General features: G+C 45.6%; 1 protein-coding gene and 2 pseudogenes across 1 annotated transcript; 1 reads left to right on the forward strand and 2 right to left on the reverse strand.

Annotated features, from left to right (window-relative positions):
• Window positions 1-10,851: 10,851 nt before the first annotated feature.
• On the reverse strand, window positions 10,852-13,067 carry LOC141581824 (centromere protein R pseudogene; annotated as a pseudogene).
• A 957-nt stretch (window positions 13,068-14,024) lies between these two features.
• On the forward strand, window positions 14,025-16,088 carry LOC101034751 (CCR4-NOT transcription complex subunit 9-like; annotated as a pseudogene).
• Window positions 16,089-16,326: 238 nt separating this feature from the next.
• On the reverse strand, window positions 16,327-20,294 carry LOC120366810 (uncharacterized). The gene is given in 9 exon segments (XM_074387999.1): window positions 16,327-18,037; window positions 18,040-18,082; window positions 18,281-18,571; window positions 18,573-18,615; window positions 18,617-18,666; window positions 19,045-19,632; window positions 19,823-19,936; window positions 20,036-20,155; window positions 20,262-20,294. Coding segments are annotated over 9 exon segments (1,698 nt in total). The 3' UTR covers window positions 16,327-17,621.
• Window positions 20,295-20,425: the final 131 nt, after the last annotated feature.

Here is a 20,425-nt window from a genome sequence, read left to right on the forward strand (position 1 = left end):
CAAAAATGAAGAAATCTGACAGTTACTGACCAAAAAATGAAGAAATCTGACAGTTACTGACCAAGTCCTGACCATTATGGGCCAATTGCTGTGGAGGATGTTTGGAGGATGTGCGGGAAGGAGTGTAGTTCGACTTGTCCGGCTGGTTGCTGCAGAGGTTGTAGGACAAAGGTCTGTTTTTTATATGATTCTGGCCACTGTCCTTTTGCATAGTCAGTCTCTCACTAGTGACCATTCGTCAGGCCAGGCGCGGTGGCTCATGCCTGTAATCCTGGCCAACATGGTGAAACCCCATCTCTAGTAAAAATGAGAAAAAATTAGCCTGGCCTGGTGGCGGAGCCGGGTGTGGCGGTGGGCACCTGTAGTCCCAGCTACTCCGGAGGCTGAGGCAGGAAAATTGCTTGAACCCAGGGAGCGGAGGTTGCAGTGAGCCAAGATCATGCCACGGCACTCCAGCCTGGCGACAGAGTGAGACTCCATCTCAAAAAAAAGTGATGATTTGTCATTCGATTGTGCTTCAGACTTGCTGCAGCTCCCCAGTGGGCTTCTGTGGTTGGCTAATTCTGAAAAACTGAGGCTTACTAGGACCCCAAGCTTCCCAAGGCTCTACATGCTTTTCCTGTCAACGATCACATGGGACTTTCCAAGGGAATGAAACGTACCATAAAAACTGAGATGTCAGCCGGGCGCGGTGGCTCACGCCTTTAATCTCAGCACTTTGGGAGGCCGAGGCAGGTGGATCATGAGGTCAAGAGATTGAGACCATCCTGGCCAACATGGTGAAACCCCGTCTCTACTAAAAATACAAAAAAATTAACTGGGTGTGGTGGCCCGTGCCTGTAGTCCAAGCTACTTGGGAGGCTGAGGCAGGAGAATTGCTTGAACCTGGGAGGCTGAGGTTGCGGTGAGCCGAGGTCGGGCCACTGCACTGCAGCCTGGTGCCTGGTGACAGAGTAAGACTCTGTCTCAAACAAAAAGCAAAACAAACAAACAAAAAAAACAGATGTCATTGGCTGCAAAGATGGAGATGGCTCCAGCCTTGGTCTAAACACATGGCCCATCATCTGGGTGAAGGTGAGGAAGATAACGTGAATTCAAAAACTCCAGAATTCTTATTAAATCCCAAGTCTTTGATAAGGGTATAAAGTCTAAAACATGGTTATACAAGAAAAATGCCTTGTGAAAAATTTCTGAATAATTTGAAATTAGGAGCAACAGTGGTTGCACTAGGTAAATCAATCAGCATTAGCACATTTATGCTTACAGAGATAGAGATTGACTAAAATATAAACACCACAAAGCCAAAGAATGCAGCAGGTAGGACAAATTTCATCTGGGTTTTGTGCTCCTTTGTCTTGAAATAGTGATTAAACAGAGAAAAATTCAATGAAATCGGTTTCTTTTCTGTCTGACTCTATCTAATGAATAAAACCTGTGTGTATTATGTATGCACATGTAATGTGTGTATAATGTGTGTGTGGGGGTGTGTGTGTCTGTGTTTTCATTTCTATTCAGGATATAATCCAAGCTATTAAAAACAAGAAATATGGCCAGGCGCAGTGGCTCATGCCTGTAATCCAGGAGCTTTGGGAGGCTGAGAGGGGCAGATAGCAAGGTCAACAGATCAACCCCATTCTGGCCAATATGGTGAAACCCTGTATCTACTAAAATTTCAAAAATTAGCTGGGCGTGGTGGTGTGCACCTGTAATCCCAGCTAGTTGGGAGGTTGAGGTAGGAGAATCACTTGAACCCAGGAGGTGGAGGTTGCAATGAGCCAAGATTGTGCCACTGCACTTCAGCCTGGCTGCAGACTGAGACTCTGTGGCAAAACAAAACAAAACAAAACACCACTAAACAAACAAACAAACAAAAAAGAAAAAACAAGAAATATTTATAATATTGTCTCCAACTGTGCCTGTTTTCAGAGTGAAGTTATTGGGGTTTTGGCCATTTGGAAGTAATAACACAAGCTTATACTTGGCTATAATGTGTTAAAAACAAAGTTGCTGGCTGACTTGGAAAGAAATACGGTTTTTTGGAAACTGCAGAGCCTGAGAAGAGTTGGCAACTGGAAGATTTTCTAGCGAAATTCCAAGTGATATAATGTCATTTGAAAATGATACTTAATCCTGCAAACAACTTCCATGGAATTAGTTGTTTTCAGTTCAGTTGGTTGACTTTGGACTTCAATGTGAAGGATGATGTAAGAAGCTTGGACCACGCAAACCCACCCATGACTTGCAAATGTGTGTGGAATTTTGGAAACATCTCAGATTCAATATAAGGTAAGCTGGGCCTTAGATGCCAAGATAAGATTAAGAAAAGCAAAACACCTGTAAATGTTCTAACTGAAGACAGAGTATGCTAACAGACAGAGGAGGCCTCGGAGCAAGTGTGTGCTGGGTCAAATCAAGCATTCACCAGAATATCTAACAAGTGTCGCCACCCGAAATGCCTGCACGGAGAGTGACGGGGAAGAGCCTTTGCAACTCTCTCCCCGTGGCAAAGGGTAGGCTGTGGCTCAAAGATGGGTCAAGGAATAGGGTTTTGTGGAGGTCCCTCCAGCCTGCCTCGAGCACAGAACACACAATACATGAAATCAATACATGGAAGATTGGCACCTGCCATTTTTTATTCCCAAGATGATACATCCATCCATTCCACACTATGCCTGAGAAAGCTGTTCTCTGTAACCAGGGTGAGGGCACTAGCTCTCAGTCCAAAGAGATATTGCAGATGCTCTGGATTAAAGAACAAAAGGGGTGGGGGTGGGCAGGGCACAGTGGCTAACACCTGTCATCCCAGCACTTTGGGAGGCCGAGGCGGGGGGGATCACAAAGTCAGGAGTTGGAGACCAGCCTGGCCAAAATGATGAGACCTTGTCTCTACTAAAAATACAAAAATGAGCAGGTTGTGGTGGTGAGTTTTCATAGTCCCAGCTACTCTGGGGACTGAGGCAGGAGAATCACTCAAACCCAAGAGGCAGAGGGTTGCAGTAAGTGGCGATCGCACAACTGCACACCACCCGTCTTGGAAAAAGTAAAAGAAAGAAAATCATGAAAATCAGATGCCTTGCGGGGCAGGGCTGGGGTTTCGAGACCAGCAAACTGTTAGCCAGTTCCTGATGCGATGTTACTGAGCGAAAGGGCCCACTGCCCAACGGATCAGAAGCCAATACTACAGCACGAGTGTTTTGAGAAAACAAAAACAGGTCGACCTGCAAGGAGTCAGAAGTCCAGCTCAAATCTATCCCCCTGTGCCAGCTTTTAGGCAGTGTCTTTATTAGAAAATGTTTAGCGAGTGGATTCTGAGATTAGGAGGTGATTGGTGGAAGGAGAGAAGAGGATTTCATGCCTCCTCATGGGTCATGGGTGCAACTTTGGGGGCCGCTAGTGTGAAACGTGGTGGAAAGGTGGTGATGTCAGCAAGCTCATTCTGCAGACTCTGGCTGGCCATGTTGGGTCTAACTGATTTCAGCCAGTTTTTTAAATCTCATGAGCAGAGGAAGTTTCAGCATTTCAGCAAGATGTTTCTTTTCTTATCTGCCATCCTGCAGACTTAAGAATTTCTGTTAGTCATTGGCTTCTTTCTCTTTGGGGCTTGGTTTCAACAGAGTCCTGAAAAAGCTCAGAAATCGAAACACCAATTACTTACCTCTGAAGGCACAGAGTAGGACTGGACATAGCAAAACACCTGAAAATCGTTAGAGGCAGCAGTTGGAGCCCCCGAACTCTTTCCCCAATCTGCATAGCGAAGAAATTATGTCTGCCTAACCCTGGGGGAATATAAGATCATTTTCTGCGGAAACCAGGCACCGCTGAGAGCCAGGTTGCAGTTCTATGCTGAAAACAACGTAGTGGCCAGGGAGATTGTCCCCGCTCCCACACACTCAAGCTTCCTGGACACCGGCAGCCTGGCTTACACCAGAGATGAGAGATATGGGGAAACGGAGCATGACCAGGAGACATGGCCCACAGATGCTGGCATCTGGCATCCCATCACCTCCAGCAACGTCCTCTAGTCGAAAAGTTCCACAAACGCACACAAAGTTTCCAATGAGCTCACAGCGCCTTACTTTAAATCCGACAGCCAGGCGTCACCAGATACTCAAGGAAAGCTCCCACTGTGAAGTAAAGAGACCAGACAGAAAGGGAACATGGAGAAAAGAGAGATAAGAGGGTGCAGAGGAAACCTTTTAAAAAATATTATCATGGTCGGGTGTGGTGGCTCTCGCCTGTAATCCCAGAACTTTGAGAGGCTGAGGCGGGTGGATCACCTGAGGTCGGGAGTTTGAGACCAGTCTGACCAACATGGAAAAATTCCATCTCTACTACTACTAAAAAAAAAAAAAAAAAAAAAAAAAAAATTAGCCCGGCATGGTGGCGCACGCCTGTAATCCCAGCTACTTGGGAGGCTGAGGCAGGAGAATTGCTTGAACCTGGGAGGCAGAGGTTGCAGTGAGCGAAGATTGCACCTAGCCAAGATTGCACCATTGCACTCCAACCTGGGCAACAAGAGCAAAACTGTATCTCAATTAATTAATTAATTAATTAATAAAAAGAGAAAGCCTACAAAAATTAGCTGGGTGTGTTGGTATGGGCCTGTAATCCCAGCTACTCAGGAGGATGAGGCAGGAGAATTGCTTGAACCTGAGAGGTAACAAAGCAGGACTTCAAAGAGAGAAAGAGAAAGCTGGCCATTAAAAGTGGCATGCAGAGAGAGATCCAAGATGGCTGATCACTAGCAGCTCGGGATTGTAGCTCCCACTGAAAGCGCAAAGAAGGAGAGGACGCCACACCTTCACATGAATTCTTGTTGCTTACGCACCAGGAGATTCCCAGCGGAGGAGCCCCACGGGTCGCCAGCGCGACTCTTGTGACCGGCGAGGCGGTTTTGCCGGCGCCTCGGAGCGTCGGTTCACGGTGCAGAGTCGGAAAAGCACCCTCAATCTTAACGCCGCTGATTTAGTCGGTGCAGTGGGTTGCTCAGATTTCAGCGCTGAGAATCAGTAAGTTGGACGTCCACTCAGAAACCCAATTGCAGAGACGGTAATTATAAAGACCACAGATGGATAAATCTACGGCGAAGGGAGGAAAACGGTCAAAAAAGGCTGAGAATACCCAAGATCAGAACGCCTCTTCCTCAGCAGGGGATCCCAGTTCCTCATCAGCAACGAAACAAGGCTTGATGGAGAACGAGTGGGTTCCAATTACAAAAGCAGGCTTCAAAACGTGGATAATAAGAAACTTCTGTGAATTAAAAGAACTTGTTGTAACACAATCTAAAGAAACTAAGAACTTTGAAAAAAGGTTTGACGAAATGTCAACAAGAATACAAAATTTAGAGAGGAAAATAAGTGAATTGATGGAGCTGAAAAACACAATACGAGAACTACGTGAAGTATGCACAAGTTTTAACAGCCGAATTGATCAAGCAGAAGAAAGGATATTAGAGGTCGAAGATCAACTCAATGAAATAAAACAAGAAGACAAGACGAGAGAAAAAAGGATAAAAAGGAACGAGCAAAGTCTCCAAGAAATATGGGACTATGTGAAAAGACCTAATCTACGCTTGATAGGTGTACCTGAATGTGACGAAGAGAATGAATCCAAGCTGGAAAATACGCTTCAGGACATTATTCAGGAAAATTTTCCCAGCCTAGTAAGGCAGGATAATATTCAACTCCAGGTAATACAGAGAACACCACAGAGATATTCCTCAAGAAGAGCAACTCCAAGGCACATAATCGTCAGATTCACCAGGGTTGAAATGAAGGAGAAAATACTAAGGGCAGCCAGAGAGAAAGGTCAGGTTACCCACAAAGGGAAGCCTATCAGACTTACAGCAGATCTCTCAGCAGAAACCCTACAAGCCAGAAGAGAGTGGGGGCCAATATTCAACATCCTTAAAGAAAAGAACTTTCAACCCAGAATTTCACATCCAGCCAAGCTAAGCTTCACATGTGAAGGAAAAATAAAGTTTTTTGTGAATAAGCAAGCACTCAGAGATTTCATCACCACCAGGCCTGCTTTGCAAGAGCTTCTGAAAGAACCACTACACATATGAAAGGAACAAACAGTATCAGCCTTTCTAAAAAAATTATCAAAAAGAGCATCAATATAATGAAGAATTTACATCAACTAATGGACAAAATAGTCAGCTAATGACAGTATTAAACTCACATATATTATTATTAATTCTAAATTTAAATTGACTAAATCCCCCAATCTAAAGACAGGCAATTTGAATAAAAAACTAAAACCCATCAGCACGCTGCATCCAGATCCATCTCACATTCAAGGATACACAAAGACTCTAAACAAGGGATGGAAAAAGATTTACCAACCAAACAGAGAGCTAAAATAAATAAATAAAAAGCAGAAGTTACAATTAAGCAACAAAGATCAAAAGAAGCAAAGAAGGACATTATATAATGATAAAAGGATCAATGCAAAAACAAGAAGAGCTAAAGATCCTAAATATATACGCACCCAATACAGGAATACCTAGACATACAGGACTTATAAAGAGACTTAGACTCCCACATAATAATAGTGGGAGACTTCAACATTAATATTAGACAGATCAATGAGACAGAAAATTAACAACGATATTCAGGTCTTGAACCCAGATCTGGAACAAGTAAATGTAATTAACATTTATAGAACTCTCCACTTTAAATATACAAAATATACACTCTTATCAGTACCACATCATATCAATTTAGAAGTTTAAATGAAATCTTGGTTGGCTCCTTGTTTGTTATTCTCTTCCCTCATTTTCTTTCATGTCTCCATTATTAAGGACAATTATAGGTATACCCATATTTAGACTGCATTCTAGCCTGGGCAATAAAGCAATACCCCCATCCTCTCTCCCTCTTCCTCTTTCTCTTTCTTCCTCTTCTTTATTCTAAAAAAAAAAAAAAAAAGTGGCATGCACCTGTAGTCCCAGCTACTTGGGAGACTGTGGTGGAGGGATCGCTTGAGTCCAGGGGGCAGAGACTACAGTGAGCCAAGAATGTGCCACTGCACTCCAGCCTGAGTGACAGAGTGACACCCTATCTCTAAAAAAAAGGAAGGTGCTTTAGGTGCTAACAGCCTTCTTTAATCCTAATAGTGTAGGAGGTAGGCTGTTACTGCCTTTTGTTTTTCTTTGAGATGGAGTCTTGCTCTGTCTCCCAGGCTAGAGTGCAGTGGTGCGACCTCAGCTCACTGCAACCTTCACCTCCTGGGTTCAAGCGATTCTCCTGCCTCAGCCTCCCAAGTAGCTGGGACAACAGGCACCCACCGCCACACTCTGCTAATTTTTTTGTATTTTTGTTAGAAACGGGGTTTCACCATGCCCAGCCAGTTTTTGTATTTTTTTCATAATAATAATACTACCTACCTCATAAATTGCTATGAGAAGGTAGATACAAAATAATTAGAATAGTGCCTGCGGTATAGCAAAAACTCAATCATGGTTGCTATTATTATTATTATTTTTTTTTTGAGGCGGAGTTTCGCTCTTGTTACCCAGGCTGGAGTGCAATGGTGCGATCTCAGCTCACCACAACCTCCACCTCCTGGGTTTAGGCAATTCTCCTGCCTCCGCCTCCTGAGTAGCTGGGATTACAGGCACGCACCACCATGCCCAGCTAATTTTTTGTATTTTTAGTAGAGATGGGGTTTCTCCATGTTGACCAGGATGGTCTCGATCTCTTGACCTCGTGATCCACCTGCCTCGGCCTCCCAAAGTGCTGGGATTACAGGCTTGAGCCACCGCACCCGGCCTGGTTGCTATTATTATTTAGAAAAAAACCAATGTAGTAAGATTGTTCTTTTTAAGCTAGCAGCTATTAGGTATCATTCATGTTGCATTTAAAAAGTATGAAATGGGCTGGTCTCGGTGGCTCACACCTGTAATCTCAGCACTTTGGGAGGCCAAGGCGGACAGATCATGAGGTCAGGAGTTTTGAGACCAGCCTAACCAACATGGTGAAACCCCATCTCTACTAAAATTACAAAAATTAGCCGAGCGTGGTGGTGCTTGCCTGTAGTCCCAGCTACTCAGGAGGTTGAGGCAGGAGAATTGCTTAAACCAGGAGGCAGAGGTTGCAGTGAGCTGAGGTCTTGCCATTGCACTCCAGCCTGGGCAACAAGAGCAAAACTCTGTCTCAAAAAAAAAAAAAAATTATCGTAACATGCAAAGAAAGATAAGGGGAGATACTGCAACCTTGAAGTAAGAACAGGAACCTATTTACTACAGCAACAAAAAGAGCATTCAGAGAACAAGGAATCTAAACTTTAAGCACTTGGAAATCAACATTCGATAGAAATTCAAAATTTAAAAGAAGGATTGGAGGAAAAATTAATGAAACATCTCAGGAAAAAAAGCGAAATCATAGAAAACAAGAGAGAAAAAGTAAGTAAGATTAGGAAATAAGTCCATAATTAAGCATCCAAATCAGAGAATTTCCTGAGTAAGAAAAACCGTGAGGAAAACATAGAGCATAAAGAAGAACATTTTCTAGGCCTGAGGACCTGGTTAGTTCCAGAATGATACAGCCCGGCTCATGCCAACAAAGGGAACATAAACAGACCTAGACCCAGGCCACCACTGTGCAATGTCAGCATGCTGGGACAAAGAGCAAAACCCTAAAACTTCCAGAGAGAAAAAAATAGCTTACATGTGAGATGAGAAAATGAGCCAAAATGACATCAAACTTTGTTTTTTTAATAGAGAGTCCCACTCTTTGCCCAGCTGCCGTGTAGTGGCACAAACATGGCTCACTGCAGCCTCAACCTCCTGGGCTCAAGCCAGCCTCCTGCCTCAGCCTCCTGAGTAGCTGGGACCATAGCATGACTCACCATGCTCAGATAATTTCTTAAATTTTTGTAGAGATGAAATCTCATCATGTTGCCCAGACTGGTCTCAAACTCCTATGCTCAGGCGATCCTCAGGCCTGGGCCTCCCAATATGCTGGGATTATAGGCGTGAGCCACCGGGTCCATCATATTTCTTAATGGCAACATTGGAAAACAGAAGAAATGAGAAGATGTCTACAGGATTTTGAGGGAAAATAATTTCTGATCCCTGTACCTGACCAAATTGTCAAACAAAGTGACAAGAAAGTTATTTTCAGAAATGCAGGAAGTAAATCACTTTACCTCCTACACACTAGTTCTTCGGAAACTGTTGGAGGCTGTAGTTCACTGAAATAAAGCCAAGAAAGAGGAAGGTGGGGGATCCAGGAAACATAAAGGCAAAGGGAATTTCCAAGGATGATGAGACGTTCAGAATAAAATACCAGGAACCGTCTGTCCAGAGTGGAGCAGGAGGTATATCTCCAAGAATATACATATAAACATTTTTTTTGACATGGAGTCTTGCTCTGTTTCCCAGTCTGGGGTGCAATGGCACAGTCTCAGCTCGCTGTAACCTCCGCCTCCCAGGTTCAAGCGATTCTCCTGCCTCAACCTCCTCAGTAGCTGGGATTACAGGCACCCGACACCACACCTGGCTAATTTTTGTATTTTTAGTAGAGACGAGCTTTCACCATGTTGGTCAGGCTGTTCTTGAACTCCTGACCTCAGGTCATCCGCCCATCTCGATCTCCCAAAGTGCTGGGATGACAGTCATCAGCCACCACCCCCAGCCAATGCAGATATATTTTTAAAGCTGTTGTAGAGATGTCACAACAGTGATAAGGTACAGGAGATACGCATTTCCCCTTAAATGCTCTCTGCTCTGTGGTTTAACTGAATGTTTTCTCCTATGCTCACCTGCACTGCCAAGTACTAATGACCCGGCTAAAACCAGACCCAAACTGTCTTTTCCCGACACTCGCTATGTAGTCCATTCCTGGCTTCCTCATCCATTTCTTTTTTTTTCCCACCACATAATGATTTAATATTTCAAATATTAAATATTAAATATTTAATATTTCAAATATTAAATATTTAATATTTCAAATATTAAATGATTTAATATTTCAAAATAGTTTAGAAGGGATCACATGTTGCCCTCAATAAAGGTCTTTTCCTTAAATTCTGTGTGGTTTAGCGCAAAAAACTTCATATTTAAAACATTTGTACTGAAAAATACATTCTAATATTTTATAAATGGTATTGACATTTTAAAACCTTGAAAATGTTTTTTTCTCTCCAAGCACAGGAAAATAAAAACTCACTTCTGAGATAGTGGCTACACAACAGACTAGATACATTAAAAACAATTTTTTAAAGAATCTATAAATTAATAAGCAGCTGAGGCTTTAAATGGGAAAACTGGTACTTAATTCTACTCACCATTATATTTAATTTGAATTTCAGAAAAATATATAGCTCTACTAAAGGTGCCATTTTTTTTTTTTTTTTTTTAGATGGAGTTTCTCTCTTGTTACCCAGGCTAGAGTGCAATGGCGTGATCTCGGCTCACCGCAACCTCCGCCTCCTGGGTTCAGGCAATTCTCCTGCCTCAGCCTCCTGAGTAGCTGGGATTACAGGCACGAGCCACCATGCCCAGCTAATGTTTTGTATTTTTAGTAGAGACGGGGTTTCACCGTGTTGACCAGGATGGTCTTGATCTCTCGACCTCGTGATCCACCCACCTCGGCCTCCCAAAGTGCTGGGATTACAGGTTTGAGCCACCGCGCCCGGCCCAAAGGTGCCATTTTTATACATGCTTTATTAAGTCTACCGACAAGTGCTAAAAGTCCACGGAAATGTACGTGATACCGAATATAAGTCAAGATCCTCCTCTCTCTGTTGGCTTAAACAGTCAAAAAGTATTAAACAGTCAAAAAAATGTATTATTTACATTGAGATTATCTACTTGTGTGTAGAAGGTTTAAATTAGCTGCAAGAAATTTTATCTAGACGTGCACCTGCCGACTGCTACAAGCTGGCATTTACTGGGCAGATTAATTACAGATATTTCTCTGTTTCTTTAAACATGATCAGGCAGACGCAGAAGTTGATGCTTCTGGTGAGTGCATTTCTTCCAAATGCCTCAGTTTAAAACGGCTTTAAGGAATTCACAGCTGTCACGATGACACGATTCTCTGTGAGGAAGTCCTCAACTCTTTTCAAACAGTTTTTCTTTAGTTACTTTTGTCATTCATTCTTTGGTTTTCTGCATTTCTCTTTTTAAGAAACGTGATGCACAGGAGATTCCAGTGAGGTTTTCAAGCTCTCTCCTGCCCTCCAAAGGCTGCAGACTACTTACATTTCGCATTATCTCCACAATTTCTTCTGACAATTTCTCAACTTCAGACAGCAACATCATGAATTCCTCACTGTCTTTTGTTGTAGATTCTTTGCTTTCAGTTAAACTGGGGTGATTCAATTTTTTTTCTCTTTTCATTTGATAGTCCATTTCTGTACTCTTGTGCTTTAGAGCTTGTGGGAGAAGCAAACAGATTTTTGAAGGATCAAATGAATTTTCTTCTAACAGACCATCCAATTTCAGTGATGTTTGAACAGGCATTTTGAGATTCGAAGAAGCACCGCTGTTGCTGAATAAAACAAAACACACCAGAATAACCTACTCTTCCTCCCAGATGCTGGAACATATCATAAAACCACAATGAATATGTGTGCACACGCAAATCAATGGAACAGGACCCAAGGCCAAGAAACAGACCCAAACACACACAGGCACTCAGAATATAATAAAAGCAGTGTTTTCAATCATGAAAGGGTGGATTATATACTAACAGATGCTCGGACAAAACTGTAAAGTTAGATTTCTGCTTCATGTCTTACACTAAGACAAATAAATTCCAAATGGATGAAAGCTTTGCATGGAAATACTAAACCCATAAAAGTATTAGGATGATGAAAGCAATCATGCATTGTCAATGCTTATTAGCATCATAGAAATGTCAGGAAAATGTGAGAATATTGCAGTCATCTTCCAAGCCCTTTAGAAATACTATCCCAAATCCAGGAGCTTTTAAGGAATAAATTCACCTAATAAAAATTAGATTTTCAGCATGGCAAAAATACAAATCCACTAAATGTCAAAAGACAAAACCAGACTGCTAAAAATGTTACTTTTATTACAAAGGGACAATGTTCCCAATATACAAAGCTGTGAACCGAGAACGCAACATCAGCTTAATAGGCAAAGGATATTAATATTTCACAAAAAAGGAAATTCAGAGTTTTTGTTTTGTTTCTGAGACAAGGTCTTGCTCTGTCACCAGGCTGGAGTGCAATGACACGCGATCTCGGCTCACTGCAACCTCTGCCTCCCAGGTTCAAGTGATTCTTCCACCTCAGCTTCCCAAGTAGCCGGGACTACAGGCGCCCACCATCATGCCCGGCTAATTTTTGCAGTTTTATAGAGACGGGGTGTCACCATGTTGGCTGGGCTGGCAAAAAGATCTCAAACATATAAAAGGAGGCTCAAACTCTCTCATAAGAATAATGTAGATCAAAACACACTGATGTGCCGATTTCCATTTACATATTGGCAAAGATCACAACGTTAACTTCGGCAAAGGTTTGGGGAATCATCCCTATTCCTGGTGAGAGCAAAAACGGATACAACATCCAAGCAGAACCCAGCGTTTCTGCTGCTTGGAATTTATTCTTCAAATACTCACTTGTGTGAAAAGTTACATGCACGCATGTCGTTTATATACACACGTGGTAAACTATCCTACATTCAGCCAGCCCTGTCCTCCGGCACACTTTGAAAGACTATTGAGAATCTGTGGACGTCCTCATATGCTTTTCGTATTTGTCTGTTTTGTGGCAGCAAAAGATAAAGTATCAACCTAAACGTTCTTCCTCAGGGACTAGTTTAAAACCTTGTGATATAATGAGATTCTAGCTGTCAAAGAGAATGAGGAAGCTCTGTATAAACAAATGGAATGATCTTCAAATTCTGTCAGCTCCACCTTGAAAAATGATTTAGAATCCAACCACTTCTCCAAAACCTTAGTCAAAGGCATCATCTCTTCTAGCTGAATCTGCTTGCTAGCTACCCTCACTCCCTTCTGTCTGTTCATCGGGAGCAATCACATGGGTACTATGAAAACATAAGATATGTGACATCAATTATCTTAAACCCCTCCAGCGGCTTCCCACCTCGCCAAATAGAAATCACAGACCCTACCTCCCGGTGACCCCACCCCCCAGCCGTTCTCTGTCCCCTGTTGTCACTCCGACCTTACTCCCTTTTCAACGTCACTGACCTCCTTGCTTTCCTTGAACACAGCCAGAATGCTCCTGCTTCAGGATCTTTGCCCTTGCTGTGCCTGGTCCCCAGATTCCACACAGCTCTCTCTCCGCTCTTGAGGGTCTTGAGCATCTTTATTCAACATTGCCTACCGAGCAAGCACTTCCTTGACCACCGTACTTAGAATTTCGCCAACACCCTCACACAAATGTAGTAACATGGTAGACATCGGTGTTCTAGGTGTCATTCTTTCACCTTCTCTGAATGTTAGAAAATTTTCCTTATAAAATATTGAAAACAGGCTGGGTGCAGTGGCACATGCCTATAACCCCAGCACTTTGGGAGGCTGAAGAAAGAGGATCACAAGGTCTGGAGTTCCAGACCAGCCTGGCCAACATGATGAAACCTCCTTTCTACTAAAAACACAAAAATTAGCTGGGCGTGGTGGTGCGCACCTGGCTACTCAGCCACTCAAGAGGCTGAGGAAGCAGAATTGCTTGAACCTGGGAGTCGGAGGTTGCAGTGAGCAGAGATTGCGCCATTACACTCCAGCCTGGGGCAAAACTCCTCTCTTGAAAAAAAAAAATTAAATTAAAAAATTTAATATATTCAAAATACACCCCCTACGCACCTGTCCTTTTCCTTGCTTTATTTAACCGCTGTGCTCACCAGCAAATATAAATTTTTCTTGTCTACTCCCTGCCCCCAAAATGTCGGGAATACAGATCCCACAAGGGCAGGGCAGAGAGTTCTGCATTTTGTTCACTGCTGTATCTCCAGCTTGTAAAGCACTGCCTATCACTACCAACATGAAATTCCTGGTTTTACTATAATCGTGTAGGATGTAACCATGGGGGACACTGGCTACAGGATACCTTGTCACCACTACCTCTCAGTACCATCTCTGCAACCACCTATGGACCTATAGACATTTCTAAATATCTGTACTGAGATGGGGTCTTCTATATACATACATATATACTTTTTTTTTTTTTGAGACAAAGTGCCACTCTGTCACCCAGGCTGGAGTGCAGGAGTGCGATCTTGGCTCACTGCAACGTCCGTCTCCCTCCTGTCTCAGCCTCCCAAGTCGCTGGGACTACAGGCGTGTGCCACCACACCAAGCTAATTTTTGATTTTGTTTGTTTGTTTGTTTATTTTTTTAAGTAGAGAGGGGGATTCACCATTTTGGTCAGGCTGGTCTTGAACACCTGACCTCAGGTGGTCCACCCACCTTGGCCATCCAAAGTGCTGAGATTACAAGTGTCTCAGCCTGGCTGGTGTCTACTACCTAATTGGTACTTAATAAATATCTGCTGAATGACTAAATCCCCATGGCAGTGAAACTGATTATATCAAGTGATAATATACTACTATTTGCATAAAAAGAATTATATATATTTGTATGTGCAGTATCTCCAGAAGAATATGTAAAAACTGATCATATTGGCCGTTCTAGGCAGAAAATCTCAGTGGCTGAAGAGGGGTGAGACTTTTCAACAAACGTCTTGTACCTCTTAAATTTTGAACCATGTGGATGTGTTATCCATTCAGAATACAATTTAAATTAGAAAAAATTCTGTTCTAGTCTCTTCCCCAGAATCAACACCAATTTTTACCTACCCACCATTTCCAGAAATCAGGTTCTTTCCCTTTTTGAAAAACCACTACTGTAGTTCTACACTTCGGCACCCTTGTCCTTGCAGAGATCCTTAAACCTTCCAGGGTCTTCTCCACCTAGAAGAAGCTCCTCTTGAACTCAGAGTGGGGAAGAAAAAAGCTCTAAGATGAGGGGTGCTGATGGTGGGATGCTGGTCTGAGAGTGGTGACCACTCCCAACATGCACAGCCTGGCGACGACTGCGGGACAGGGGTCATTTGGCCCTGCTGACATGGTTCCCCCAGTGCCAGGACAGTTCCCAGTACAAGCCTGTGCCTACTGCATTGGCAGAAGTGGATAGAGAAAAGATCTACCAGTGGACCAAGGAGCTGTCCAGTCCTGAGACGAGGGAAAATGCTTTGCTGGAGCTAAGTAAGAAGCGAGACTCTGTTTCTGACCTTGCACCCATGCTGTGGAGTTCATTTCATACTACTACAGGACTTTTACAGGAAATTGTAAATATTTATCCACCTATCAACCCACCACCTTGACAGCACACCAAACTGACAGAGTTTGCAATGCCCTGGCATTACCGCAATGTGTAGCATCACATCCAGAAGCCAGGTCAGCGTTTCTGGCAGCACACATCCCACTTTTTTGCACCCCGTTTTTTGCACACACGTCCCTTTGAGTATCTTCGACTCACCAGCGTTGGAGTTATTGGGACCCTGGTGAAAACAGATGAACAAGAAGTAATCAACTTTTTATTGACAACGGAAACTATCCCTTTATGTTTGCAAATTATGGAATCTGGAAGTGAACTTTCTAAAACAGTTGCCACATGCATCCTCCAGGAGATCTTCTTAGATGACACTGGTTTGGCTTATATATGTCAGACGTATGAGTGTTTCTCCGTTGTTGCCATGATCTTGGGTAAGATGGTCCTGCAGTTATCCAAAGAGCCTTCTGCCCATCTGCTGAAGCATGTAGTGAGATGTTACCTTCCACTCTCAGATAACCCCAGGGCACATGAAGCACTCAGGCAGTGCCTCCCTGACCAGCTGAAGGACACAACCTTTGCTCAGGTGCTAAAAGATGACACCACCATGACATACTGGCTTGCACAACTGGTGAAGAACCTTTGAGAGGGCCAGGTCACTGACCCCTGGGGTGTCCCCTGCCCCCTCAGTGATCCTTCCCTGTTCCCTCCCACTACTCCCCCAAGTTGGGGAAAGGAGGGGTAGCCTACAAGGAACACAGCTCAGGTTTTATCGCCAACTGGGGATAGACAATCTCAATGTTGAACCGCACTGGAGAAAAGGGACAAGTGACCCCTGCTGAGGTGTGGGGGCTGCCATCTCAGGCTGTCTTGAGGACCTGGGACCCTTCTGCTACTCCCAAGTAATGGGCTCCTGACACAGCAGTCTGCCCCCACAGCCCCAGGAAGCTGTCAACACCAGCAAATGCTGTATTTGCAGCATATCCAGGCTGATCCTTCCCCCTGCCTCTACCTAGCCACCGGCAGGGAGCAGACCCAGTGGTGACAGCAGCAGCACTCTAGACATGGTGAACGCCTGGGGACAAGCCATGTGGCATTTTTTATTTTGCTTTCCTGGAAGACTCAAGATGTGTCTCTTCATTCTTTCTCAGTATTTGTTTACTTTTTTTTTTTTTAATCTGAGAGAGAGTTGTGTTTAGTGGGCACAAGCTATGATATTCAGCAAAACTTTGTCAACTGGCATTGTTTCCAAGTCTGTTAGCTGCAAAAGCTCAATAAAAAGTTGGTCTGGGCATTAAAAAAAGCTATAAGACATTTCAGGGATTAACAGGAAAATTTTAATATCACAATATATTGGATTACTGTTATTTTTCTTAGCTTTGATAATGGTATCATAATGGTGCAGGAAAACAGCCTTAATCCTAGGAGATAATTTATGTTGAAGAATTTGGGATGGAAAGGGCCATGATATCTGCAGCTTACCTTCACATAGTTCTTTTTTTACATGAAAAAAGAAATGTGTATAAATTTCTGTCATAGATGTGTCGATGACATAGATGTATGGGTATAATGTAGATACATGTCTACAAGTAGATACGCAGTTTATAGGGATAAAAGTTAACATGACTAAATGCTCATTAGCAAATCCAGGCAAAAGTTATCGATTGTGCTGTTCTCACAACTTTTCCATTGGTTTGAAATTTTTCAAAGTAGGAAGTTGAGGGGTAACTTTAAAAAATCCTCTGAAGTTTCCAAAAGTTAGCTCAAATGTCACCTCCTTGAAGAGGCTCTTCAAGATACATATTAGGAGAAATGACTTCCTTTTCTGCATTTCCAAGGCACTTTACTTACGTTCAAGATTCAATTGACTGAGTAAAAAAGTCATGGGCCCCTAGTTCAAGCCCATAAATCTTGGCATCCTCTCGCAGACACATCTCTCAGTTCATGCTCACTTGTCCATCCCGGCAAGGCCTAGAACGGGATTAGTGCTTAAGGAAGGCAGACACTGGGCAGGAACTATCCAGACCTCAGGAGTAGCAGAAAGGCCTAGGGCGAGCTTATCACACTCATGCCAGGGAGCTGTGGGAGAAACCGTCATGAGGAGGACCAGCCCCAAAGCAGAGCTCATGTCCGACACACCCACTATGGAGGCGCTTTCAACCTGGGGCAAGGTCCACACTTCCCAGAATTCTCTAAACCCCTCTTTGCCTTTCCCTAATGTCCTACACTTGCATAGGCTGAGCAATCACTCCACCTGCCCTTTCAGACCAAGGGGCCATGTTTGAACAGGCACACAGGCGTGCGGGCAGGTGTGTGCTGACACAGGTTCACTTACTAGGAGACTGAATCCTACATTCTGTCCACGCATTTCCCACCCCGAATACGAACACGAAAGCAGGACCATTCCTCTAACTCCTCATTCTTCACTGCACACATGATCCTGCACGTATTTGGCATCCAGCAAGAATCCTGCATTTCTGAGGCCACCATGCTGAGTGACAGGAAAGTCCATTCATTACCCCCATGTGTCAATGGCTCCTCTCTGGATTGTTGACAAGGACAGCTATGGAGACATTTGGGGGATACTGTGGATACCTGGAAAAGCCCAGCAGACACTGGAGCTTCTGGGTGAGGACCCATGTATGGCAAAAGGCAGAAGGAGCAGTTGCTATCTAAGGACATAACTTCACTGGAAACAAGGAGGGGAGCAGAAGATGGCCAGGAGTCAGGCTCTGTGGCAGACGGTGGCTTCTCATCATCAGGGGACAATTGATGGAGTCAGCCAGCATGGCAGCCGTGTCATCCTGCTCCTTTTTGGCACAAAGATACAAGATTCAGAATAGTCACACACACACACACACACACACACACACACACACACACACACACGAATGCTTCAGGTTGGGGCAAACCTCTCTCCTTAGGTAAGTGGCTGCAACCCCTTTCCCCGCTTCTCACACCAGCCCCACCTTCTCACCTGAGGAGCCTTCCCTGCCTGGCCCTCTCACCTTTTCCTGAAGAGCTTCGGCCTCTGTCTCTGTCTCCATCTCTTCTTCTGCAGATGTCTCTGTTGGGGGCTGCCCCTTGTCACCCCCATCGTCGGTCCCTTCTTCTAGCAGGGTTGGCAGAGCAGAGGGCTCTCCTTCAACCAGCTTCTGGGGAGGTGGGTCTGCTGCAGGGCTGCCCCCATCCCTCTCCACCTCCCCCCGGGAGGGGAGCCCTTCGGGGGCCAGGGTGGGAGCTGCGTCAGCCCCATGCTCCTCTGCCCCTGGCTCCTCCACTTCCGACAGCAGCCCGGGGTTCTGGTTCTGGCTCAGGCTGCATCTTTGGGGGAGACTCGGGGAGGCAGAGCTGGAGGTAGGGTTGGGGGTGGAGGGCCACCTTCCTCTCCCTCCTGTTGGTGGCCCAGAAGGAGCTACATGGGGTGATGTGACACCTGAGGGTGGTGGAGGTGGCGAGGGGGAAGCCCCTTGGGCGTAATCACCATGCTGTCATCAGAGTCACTTTCCAGGGAGGTCTCCACCTCAGATGGCTCCTCCTTTTCATAGTGCACAAAGGCTGGTCTGGGCACTCTCCCCGCAAAGTTTCATCTGGGGGTATAGTAGGAGGGGGAGTCCCACAAGGGGCAAGGGTGGTTCTTCATTTGAGCTTGCCTGGGGGTTCTCAAGGCCAGGAAGAAGTCGGGGAGGGACAGACACTAGGCCTGGGACAGAAAGGCCTAGGTGGTTGGCTGTGGTGGGAGGTCCAGGGGTGCTGAGGGCACAGGGCCTACTGAGGGCATGGGACCTGCAGAGGGCGTGGGGTCTGCTGAGCGTGTGGGGCCTGCTGAGGGCACCGGGCCTGCAGAGGGCACGGGGCCTGCAGAGGGCACGGGGTCTGCAGAGGGCACGGGGCCTGCTGAGGGCTTGGGGCCTGCAGAGGGCTTGGTGCTTGCTGAGGGCATGGGGCCTGCAGAGGGCATGGGGCCTGCAGAGGGCATGTGGCCTGCTGAGGGCATGGGGCCTGCAGAGGGCTTGGTGCCTGCTGAGGGCTTGGTGCCTGCAGAGGGCACGGGGCCTGCTGAGGGCTTGGGGTCTGCAGAGGGCTGGATGCCTGCAGAGGGCATGGGGCCTGCTGAGGGCATAGGGCCTGCAGAGGGCATGGGGCCTGCAGAGGGCACGGGGCCTGCTGAGGGCATGGGGCTTACTGAGGGCAAGGGGCCCAGAGGATGGAAGGGTGGCACCCTGAAGGGTGATGGGGCCTCAGGAGAGGGAACTGGAGCAGGTGTGGGGCAGGTGGGGCCCATGGCCAGCAGGGGAGGAACCCGTGGGTGGGTGACAGCAGCACAGGTCACCAGTGCTTCTGAGCAGAGAGAGGAGATCTGAGGGAGGAAGAAAGAGCAGGGTCAGCACCGGAAATACTGGCTCTCGGAAACAAGAGACTCCAGGAACCATAGAGGGGCTGAGGGGTCACAGTTACCTCAACAGCGTTTTACTGCTGGCTGAGGGGGAAGGCTGGCAGAGCACAGGCAGGAGGAGGCGGGCAGTGAGGAGAAGAGCCAGCAGCGGTACCAGCAGCAGGCAGCAGAGCCCACGGCGGCAGTGGGAGCTCGTGTGTGGGCAGCTGCCCAGGACCTCACCCTGCTTCATACCCAGGAGCAGGGGTAGGACCAGGTCCTGCAGTCTCTGAAAAGGACAGAGCATACCTGGAAACCTCCCCAACATCACCCAGCCCTTCCCCAGAGCCCACTCCCAGGTCTGAATGGATCCATCTCTGGGGTATACCTCCACAACGTGTATGGAACCGCAGCCCCCTCCCCGGTATCCACGGGAACCAGGCCCTACCAGCCTGGTGAGTCTCTTCCTTGATGAGAGGCCAGAAAGTGAGGACAGTCCGGCTGAGGCCTGGGGAAGAAGAATAGTGTGTGAGGGGCAGGCTCCCCACAGGACGGACAGCATGGCCTTCTGAGGTGTGCAGCCCAAGGTGGGCACCAAGTCACCGTGGCCTCACTTGGACAACCCATTTAACGTTCTCAGTTTGCATTCCCGACTCTAAAATCTGGATCATAAAAGTCCCTCTACTGGATAGGGCCACTGACAGTATTCAATTGAGACAATATAAGTAAAAAGTTACAAATTCTATAATTTGGCATTTATATATTTGGGGACAGTCGA

Source organism: Saimiri boliviensis, chromosome 17 (genome assembly GCF_048565385.1).
Source record: "Saimiri boliviensis isolate mSaiBol1 chromosome 17, mSaiBol1.pri, whole genome shotgun sequence".
Lineage (NCBI taxonomy): Eukaryota > Metazoa > Chordata > Mammalia > Primates > Cebidae > Saimiri > Saimiri boliviensis.